Here is a 9,810-nt window from a genome sequence, read left to right on the forward strand (position 1 = left end):
GAGAGAGAGAGATAGATAGAGAGAGAGAGAGAGAGATAGATAGAGACGAATCACCAGTATAATTTAGTACTATGAAATTAAACCTCTTATTATTATTGGCGATGGTGAATCAACTTGACTCGAAGGTCTAGCACAATGGATGAAGTTTATGGATTTCAAGGTGTTCACTGTTCACTGTTCACTGTTCACTGTTCACTGTTCACAAGGCAAGGGCAAGGCAAGGTTCAGCTAGCAGGGTCAGGGTGTACGGAGTAAGGTAGCTTTCTGCTAGGCGGCCCGATAGTTCGGTTAGTCGTTTTACAGTAGCGTCCCCTGATTCCCTGCAACGGAACGTTGGAAATGATTGAAAAGGGGCACCATTAATAATATATTAATAATTCTCGGTCTTCTCATCTCATCTCCGAATAATAATAACTTCCTACGTCATTGATAAAAAGTTATTCCTCAAAGTGGGGGGAAGAGTCTACATCACGGAGTGTATATCTCTCAAGAAAAATCCCGTCGCCACGTCCTCAGACGAGATTCCCAGTAGGATTCTCTCTGAGAAGACCATTCAAGACAAGCATCTACTTGTGCGTGTTTTGCAAATTGCAATCCGTATTTTCAATTGTCAATTGACGCTCAGTGCGACATATGCCCTGTTAATCAATGAATGGGGTAAGGAGCGCCTCTCGAGCTCACTTCCCCCCCCCCCCCCCCCATCGCCTCAATAACCCACATTTTGAGGATAATATACCCATATGTTCGTCAACGCCGGTCTTGTACATGCAACTAGAGGGAGAGCCCTTATATTGTCCCTTCCCTTTGCATCTATCATGTACATTGCTTACGATCAAGCTTAGAATTGGGAAAGAGCTGGTGCGGGTTGACCCCGCAATAAATAATCTTATAATTTGCATCCTTCTACTACACGGTTCAAGTTCAATTTGCCTAGGAAATGAATTTCCGTTGCTATTATTGGCCAGTTTGGGCTGTGACTTGGCTTCCTCCAATGAAAAGGTCCTGTGTCGAAACCAAACTTAAGTTGAGCCTACTACTTCGTAAAATGGAAAGATCAACCATCCGATCGCAACTTCACCTAAATAAAATGCACTGCTTTTTTCCATTTACCTTCCTCAAGTTGGGGACAGCGACGAAAAACACATTCATTTTGAAACATCAAGTTGTTATATCTTTTCATTATATTCTGGCTATTTTCCATTTCAGAGACGCTTGGCTTCTTCTCGCAATTGGCTTGGCCTTTTTTTGAACGCAGGGTTGGGAGACGGAGCCTTGTGTTATGTTTTCAAAAATCTCTCAGGTAATTCGCGCATTTCTTATTGGAATTGGGAATAGAAAGCTTCAAAGCATCAACAACCAACATTCATCAACATAGCTACGACAGATCTAAGCATTCCATATCGTGCTGTCCACAGACTATATTCCGAGGATATACATGCAACTCCAGAACTCCAAACTCTGCACCAACATGTCGCTTCGCTCATCCTTAAGCATGATCTCAAAACTCATCTTCACAAGTCTCATCCTCGGCTTTCTTCTCCATCTTGCAATCACAACAATGTCCGACCGGCAAGGTTTCTCATTTATATTCGGAGCAACATCACCTCCAGCATACCGAGCCCGTTTTTCATGCGGCGCAGACGATCAATCGCGTTTGCCGAATAGCTATATCGTGTGGCTAGCGCCAGGTTACTCGCTCCAAGAACACGCAATGACAATAAGACACAATGTACATCTGCATTTCCGTAGCGAGACGGATGTCTATATTACGTCAGGCGGGAAAGTCATATACTGTGGCTTCGACATCAGTGATGAACTTCTAGAGGTCATTAGGGCAGATGAGAATGTCGAGTTGGTTGAGTGCCATACTTCTGGCAAGATGGATAGCTCTTGAGACCACCTCGGAGAATTTTCTTTGCTGATGATGTATTATGGGTCTGTCCAAAACTTGTAGGTGCTGTAGACGCTGAAGATCCTTAAATACTAGGACGGGTAGAATAGATGGTGAAGCCAGGGGTCGGAATCTGCGTCTAAGGATGCATAGCAGTCGAGTTGGCAATTCAGGGTTATCTTGTTCTAAGGAATTGCATTTGAATTATTCGTATTCGTATTTGTATTTGTCTTACACTCCTCTGACTTATTTTGCTACACTCAAGTCCAGTGTCTTCTCTTTGAGACTCTTCGGGTTCAACTCGTCATTTGACCTTGCAATTGTCAGAATCCCTTTATCACTGCTCCATCCACATCCTAAATGGTAGGGGTAAGATACTCTTGTCCAAATAGAACCACTGCGCTTTCACAACTTCAGCCCCGTCAGCCCTGTCCACCCCGCAGTTTGTTTCTTCATTCCTCTTGTCAGCCTCTCCAGATAATATGGGTTCTGAGTCACATGTTGCCTCAGCAGATGTCAACACCCTTAATTGAACCCCAAAGATCACAGAACCCCTTGAAATCCAATCAAGATACAAAAGCACAAAGGATCTCCTTACTCTTACTACCCCGACATGGAGCCTGAAATCTTGCTATTAGTCTATTATCCCAACGTAATCAACTTCTTCTTCCACTTCTCTTCTTCTTCCGGCTGCCAAGCATCAATATGCATCTTTCCAATTCCGATCCGATAAGCAATCCCTTCAATATACTCTACCGCCAAAAATTCATACAAAGGAAACGGCTTATACGCATCATATCTCCGTCTATCAAAACCCAAATCCCACATTGCATCTTGGCTGTCCAATTCGTCCGGGAAGAAGTTTTCTTCATTGGTTATCTCCTTCTCGTCATCATACTCCTCGAGCGATTTCTCACTCCACGGCTTCTCGAGTTCTGCCCCATCGCCACTGTACAGCGTAGGTGGCTTTTCCAGCGGTTCCTTTTTCACTGCCCGGATTTCTTTGTGCGAATGGCTATGTCGAGATCTAGTTATTATGACTATGCCGTAGGACTTCCCGCGCATGCCCAGAGTAGGAAGTAGTTCTACTGGGACTCGGAAATATCCAAAGTTGTACCCTTTTTTATCTGCCAATTTCAACTCCCAGAGTGGAGAGTTGCCCGTATCTTTCGGGGGCTGCCAATCCGCTGGAAATTTAAGATCGTCGGTCTTGGCCCAGAAACGCAGATGTCCAGTCTCGGGGGCGCATTGGGCTTCAGGACGCCGCTCTGCTTCTGGAGCTGTGGGGTTGCGAAACCAGGAATCCGGGTCAGAGGAGTGGTGGAAATACCGAAATCCAGAACTCGTCCTTTTCTCCACCCATTCATTTCGCCATTCTAGCATTTTCTCTTTGGTGTCTGCGGAGGTCGGCGCACGGTACTCATCACTTGTGAATATCTCGCCAGACTCATCAACCCATTTCACGCGAGACAGCTTTTCTTCTTGATGGAACCGTACCGGTCCCATCCAACCGGCCCAGCTCCAGCTAGGGAACATGGACTTTCCAGTCTCCGGGTCGCGACGGCGCCGGAGGTGACCGCCCCATGGCTCCCACAGCAAGCAATACTCGAGCTCGGTTTGAGGGAGTCCGTATAAGAACTTGCTGCGGAAGATCGGTCGCATTTTCTGGGCTATGCCTTCGAAAGCATTGAGCATGTCGCCTGGGTACGTGAGGTCGCGAGTGACGAAGGACTCTACGGTTCGCTGGTAGGTGACGATATTGATGCTCCACCGTGACGGGATGGTATCCTTGCCCGTGTCTTCCATCGGATATGTCACCGGTTTGCGAGCCTGCAACTTGGTATCGAGATCCTCCGCTTGGCACCCGGCCACATGGTCGCATTTGAAAAACATCTGCTGCTCGGTGATGAACAGAGTTCGCTTGGTCAAGATCCTCTCCTGGAACGTCCACGCCCTGGTATTCCATTTAGATTCCCCAACACTTTTATCGAAAGACCATGGTCGGTTCGCCAGACAGATATCTTGAATAGTCTCCGCTCTTTGCATCACAGATCGAGAACCCGGCCGTACGCCGGGAATGCCTGCCTCAGCTCCTTCGCCGTACGCAACTGCAATGGTCAAGACCGAATGGCCATAGATCTGATCCATTGCTGAAATCTGCGCTTGCTTGTCGTCTGCATCATTCTGGATTATGCAGAGCGCATCTACCCAAAGGTACCGATCCATGAGTTTAGGCACCAAATACATGGCGTCTTTGATCGTCTGCGGGATCAGATGCTCGTATTTCGATAACGCATTCTCCTGTGCCAGCTCGTCAAAGTTCTCATTGAGCAGTTTAAGTGTCTCCCCAGTTCCCCACGTATAACTAAGCGTTAGATATTGAAAAGTGGAGTCAGCAGACACGATACACATTTGTTTTGTATCGATAAGCCGGAAACCAACAGGGAGACTATAGCTATCCGTCTGTGACGCATGGTCCTCGTGAACAGGGGAGAGGTGGTACCGACACTTCCGATTCCAAAACATAGGTAGCATGAAATCAATCTGCGACGATGGAACGATACGGCCCTTTTCCTTGATATTGAGCCAGTAGCCCGTATCAACAGTATGGATAAACAGCGGTGGAGTCTCCCTACCGGGCAAGGGATTGGGCTTAAGCCATAACAGCAGCTCATGCGGTGTAGACAAATCCACTACCTTCATAGTAGAAATCATAGATACCATAATCGCCTTTCCCTCATGCTCAACCGGCACAACGCCAGCACCGAAATTATTATCAACCGTCTGCTTCACCAATCGGCAGAACGCACAACTCTGCTTCTCCAGAATTCTCGCGAAGCTATCCAAGGGGATTTCCTTGACAGCTTGCCACGGGTTTGTTGTGAAGATAAGGAACTTGAAGTTGATGCGTCGGCACACAGCGCAGAGGAAAGACGGACTATCTTCTGGCAAGATTTCCGGGTCCTCAATCACCCATTTCAAAAGTGGTGGTTTTTCATTAGAAGTAGTCGCCATAGTTAACGCTAGTAATATGAAAACCAAAATTTAAGATCGTTTGATCGATCGACTTTGAGGTTATATATACCTACCCGCCCCCCTGCTGGCAGCCTGGTGAATCTTGGCATATGCAAATATACGCCACCAATGAACTAGACCGAGAAAGACTTTCAGCTCGTGAGAAGTCGAGCATGCCAATCGACAATACGAAACGCTTTAACAAACGCGCCTACTAAGACCCAATTATAACGAAACAACAAACGCCTCTCGCCGTCGCTACTAACTGTGAACTTCAAGAAAGAGGACCCGCAGAACGTTTTCCCCCTTTTCCTATCAAGTCACCGCTTTCAGAACAAAGATTACAAGTGGTTCAGCTATGGAAGACACTCGGGAGGACTTTGACAGCCTGTTATGGGATAAGAATGATGAGTAATGGGAAAAGGTGCAGCCAGAGCTGCGTTAGAGATCCGCAATCTGCCTTGTGGAGGCATTAGCAAGTGAAAGTTTGATTGTCCTTCAACCTGGATCACTCCAATGAATATTGGCGGGTATAACATTGTGTATATATTACGGATTAAAGGCTTCTCCTCTGATACCGTAGTTCGAAGACCCATTCCGTGCTTCGCCCAATTCCCTAAGGAGAAGACCTTGATCAAGGCTGCAACTGCCAGCTATATCGAGAAGCGAACCCATATCCCAACTGCCCCAGTCCTTTTCCACGGAATGAATTCTGAGCTAGGATGCTATCTTATAAAGTCTATCCAACATCAGCACTCAATGTCGACTGCCCTCAACGCCGTCAATGACAATACTGACGAAACCTTTGTTTTGGATACTAATATATCAGAGGATATCCACAAGGCTATATCTTCTAAGCTCGGCTAAGAAAATAGCTATGGAATCCTTTGTAAAACGGAAGATGGAGGAAATACAAGAGCGTAAATATGTTGAGTGGGATCCGGAGGATACAAGAATGCGTTTGGCTGAGGTGCTATTTGACTAGACCAAGTGTGGAGAATGATATTTATATTCGACAAAATGAAAGAATATTCTCCTTTCTCTACTCTTTGGTTGAGTCGATTTTTCCGACTGGTCCTTGAGCAAAATTAAAATTCCAAGGGTAACATTCATATGCTGTCCCCGCCAACCATATCCTATGCATCCAAGTGGCTTGCCGTAAGTCGACTTGCGAATTGAGAAGGGGGAAGAAGATAGCAGAGATAAAACGGAAATAAAGTCCTGCTATTATTCACTGCAAAAAGCACTAACTCATTATCGTAGAAGGTCCAGGTGGCGCTTATAATAGCTTCCCCATATCTGATGCGGCTTATTAGTTGTATCAAATAAGAGTTGATAAGCTTTGCTTTGCTTCTTACGGAAGGAAGATAGGATATTTGAAGTCTAGAATCTGCGGAAGAGCCGAAGTCTTGTGGTCTATCATCTTGCATGCCTTCTATCTATGTATTTGTACAAAATTTTGGAGAAAGCAATCGCCGTCTCGTCAAATCTAGAACTTGTAGACTTGGTCCTTGGTGTATCCAAGTTCATGAAGAATGCTTCCATCAATTTCACCTTGGTCCGAAGGTGACTTCTTAGGTCCAGAAATGGCCTTGTACATGCCCGGTGGCCCGCAAACGAAAATCTTGATGTTCTCCGTCTTTGGCTCAGGGAGGACTGTCTTTAGCAGCTCCTTGTTGATAAAGCCCTTTCCACCGGTCCACTCCTTTGGTGGCTGGCCCAAGACGTAGAATGCACGGAAACGTTGTGGGTATTTGTTCTCGAGTTCCTGGAATTCCTGCTTCAGAAGAATATCCTCCTCTGTGACGTTTGCGAAGACCAGGGTAACTTTGGTCTTGTCATCTGGGTTTTTGAAGATTGCGCGGGCAAGTTGGTACATGGGAGTGATTCCAGTTCCTCCAGAAATCAGGGCAATGTGGCTGTGCTTGTTGGCCGTCCATGGATATTTGGGGATCGGGCCCTTGAAGTCGAGTCGCTGACCTGGCTTCATATTGTGCATGTGTTCCGACATTACACCATTGGGGTATTTCTTGACGAGAAGATCTATAAATCCCGTTTCCTCTGCACCGGATTAGCACAGTACTGTCATATTTCGAGGCTATATTCATACCTTCGTCGTTGACTGGAGTGTATGGTCGGATGGCAGGCTTCTCCATCTCTGGGCCCTTGTACTTGGTAATGACAGCAGATGCAACACTAAGGCCACTGACCTGATCTGCCTCTGGTAGCTCAAAACGGAATTTTTTGGTGTTGTGGTTGATGTTCTCAACACTATCCAACTTCAAGCTGACGAAGCCCTGGTCACCTCCGGTTAATGCGGCCTTAGCAACACCTTCTGCCTGTGTTTTGCCTTTCCCAACGACTTCCTTGGCCTTTGCTTCGGCATCTTTAGCTGCGTTTCTGACCTTCGATGCATTGTCGCCTGAGTTGTAGAAATAGTATCCGCCTCCAGCACCAACAGCGGCTGCGATTGCACCATAGAGTAATGTGTTCGAGCCGCCGCTTGCTGGTTCCGTTGCATATCTACGGTATTGCTAGACGGGTTTATTAGCTTTGTATTCAGCCTGTACGTTGATTGGGTTTGCGAATGGCGCGTAGATTGTGAACAGCGCATTCGACTGGATATTGACCAACATAAGCTTCAAAATAGACAACTCACGGTCTTCAACGGCTGAGCCGCTCGGAAAGCCTGTCTTGCAAACATGATTGAAATTGGAGAACTGTGTGTGAAAGGATTGAAGGTCGCTTGCTTTGGAGGGAGAAGCTTGGTAAGTTCTTCAAAAGATGGTAGGATTTGGCCCTCGCGTACCATGACGTCGGAAACTCCCGCTAGTCTGAAATGGGACAGGCCCCTCTCCCTCTTCTCCAAGGTCAATATCAGTGAGGACGGAAGATCTCCTATGTTGACTTCAGTGTTTGAAGATGCGATTCGAGACAGTACGACGAAGACCTAGCAAGGCTACCTTAGGCTGCGCGAGTGCCATCTATGAAATATATATATACTCGGGTTATATCCCTTCCTTACTTCACCTCTACCGCATTCGTTGCCTTGCGTTCAACACCGCCATTTCTTTGTTGCTTTGGTGGCATTTCAGTACCATACCCATCGTGCAGTGCTATGCAGTTCCGTCTATCCTGCCTCCATGTCCAAATTTGGAGCTCTATGTAAATACTCGTATTGGGCTACTTGAGAAGAACGCTTATGGTGTATGGTACATTTTGGTAGCCTTGAGGGACGAGAGTACTGTGCTGGTGTCATTCAAGGGCCACTCGGGGCTTCTTCGAAAATGGGACTTGAGCAGGCTTTGCTCACTTTGCTCGCATCGCTCAGCCTTACCTTACACCGTAGTACCTTAATTGAAATGTGTATTGAGGGTGGAAAGCTCTTCATAGGTACAGACCAGGACTTCTCACCAACATTAGACGAAATCGAGATCACACGAGCACCGTGTAACCAACGCCAACCCCAACTCTACCATTGCCTACCTATATAAGCACATTCATATCAGGATTCATTGCTCTCTTTTCGGCATAATCGAAACCCCTCAAAACACACCTACTTTGATCATTTTTCAACATCTACTAATATCTACCATGTCTTTCCCCTCATTAAGTCCCGTGCTTGTAATTGGCGGATGTGGCGGTCTTGGTCACCACCTCGTCCAACTGTTAGTCGAGGACTCCTCTTCTTCTGATATTGCGGTGCTTGATATCAACACGAAAACAATCGAATTGATGGTGTCAAATATCTCGAGGGCAGTCTTTCTTCCCGCCATGAAGTTCTACAAGCAATTCAGGAGGTGAAACCTCGCGTAATCTTTCACACGGCTTCACCCAAATTGATGGTTCAAGCCAACACTCGCCAGCTTTACACCGAAGTCAACGTGAATGGAACCACCTTGCTCCTCGAATGTATCAGAGCAATCGGAGTCACCAAGGCCCTCATTTACACGTCGAGCTCATCCGTGATCCACAACAATATGACCGACCTAGTCAATGCCACAGAAGACGTCCCTCTATGCTTCGAACCCGAGCAAACAGAGTACTACACACACACGAAAGCTGTAGCCGAACAGATCATCCTGTCCGCGAACAAACAGAACCAATTGCTCACGACGATCATCCGCGCTGCTATGCTCTTTGGCGAGGGAGACGCAACATCCACGCCTCAGTTGGTTGGAAATGCTCGAGCTGGGCGCGGAAAGTTTCAGATTGGAAACGGGACCAACTTGTTTGATTTCACATATATTGGCAATACGGCTTATGCGCATGTACTAGCAGCAAAAGCACTTCTCCGAGAGTCTGCAGCTACTGAACCTGTGCCGGAAGATAGCAAGGTTAATGGAGAGGCTTTTGTCATCACAAATGATGATCCGTGGCCATTCTGGGACTACACAAGAGCTATTGGCGCTGCAGCAGGTCATACAGTCAAGAAAGAAGACATATGGGTTGTCTCCGCGACTGCCTACTACTATTTTGTGATCATCTTAGAATGGGCTGCTTGGGTGTTCAGTTTCGGTCGCAAGGAATCAGTAGTCAACCGCCGGATGGTCAAGTATCTCACGATGACTCGAACCTTTGATATCTCTAAAGCCAAAAAGAGACTAGGATATAGACCACAGGTTTCTATGCAAGAAGGGATCCAAAGGACCGTCGATTTCTATGTTGCACGTCATCCAGAGGGGAGGTAGGCCACTTAGTAGGATACCTATGGAGCAACTCTAGCCGCATAACTAATTTATTAGATATTTCACCAATTGATCTTACTATCCAGCTTTTTCTTACTGCGTCGCGTAAATCACCGCAACTACAAGTACACTCCTCATTTTCGAATACAAAGGCAATGGAATGCGTATTTGAAAGAATATTTTAGGAAGTGACAAGTCATGGTCATGCTAATTGTT

At 46.4% G+C, this 9,810-nt stretch overlaps 3 protein-coding genes across 3 annotated transcripts; 1 reads left to right on the forward strand and 2 right to left on the reverse strand.

Annotated features, from left to right (window-relative positions):
- Positions 1-2,533: 2,533 nt before the first annotated feature.
- LHYA1_G007083 (uncharacterized protein) lies at positions 2,534-4,906 on the reverse strand (the record flags this gene model as incomplete). Its single annotated transcript, XM_031152015.1, has 1 exon — positions 2,534-4,906. The coding sequence occupies one exon, from the start codon at positions 4,904-4,906 to the stop codon at positions 2,534-2,536; it is 2,373 nt and encodes a 790-aa protein (XP_031002833.1).
- A 1,489-nt stretch (positions 4,907-6,395) lies between these two features.
- On the reverse strand, positions 6,396-7,718 carry mcr1 (NADH-cytochrome b5 reductase; the record flags this gene model as incomplete). The annotated part of the gene is made up of 3 exons (XM_031152016.1): positions 6,396-6,967; positions 7,017-7,440; positions 7,566-7,718. The coding sequence occupies 3 exons, from the start codon at positions 7,716-7,718 to the stop codon at positions 6,396-6,398; spliced, it is 1,149 nt and encodes a 382-aa protein (XP_031002835.1).
- Positions 7,719-8,500: 782 nt separating this feature from the next.
- On the forward strand, positions 8,501-9,597 carry LHYA1_G007085 (3beta-hydroxysteroid-dehydrogenase/decarboxylase isoform; the record flags this gene model as incomplete). Its single annotated transcript, XM_031152017.1, has 2 exons — positions 8,501-8,665; positions 8,704-9,597. The coding sequence occupies 2 exons, from the start codon at positions 8,501-8,503 to the stop codon at positions 9,595-9,597; spliced, it is 1,059 nt and encodes a 352-aa protein (XP_031002830.1).
- Positions 9,598-9,810: the final 213 nt, after the last annotated feature.

Source organism: Lachnellula hyalina (genome assembly GCF_007821495.1).
Source record: "Lachnellula hyalina strain CBS 185.66 chromosome Unknown contig00148, whole genome shotgun sequence".
NCBI lineage: Eukaryota > Fungi > Ascomycota > Leotiomycetes > Helotiales > Lachnaceae > Lachnellula > Lachnellula hyalina.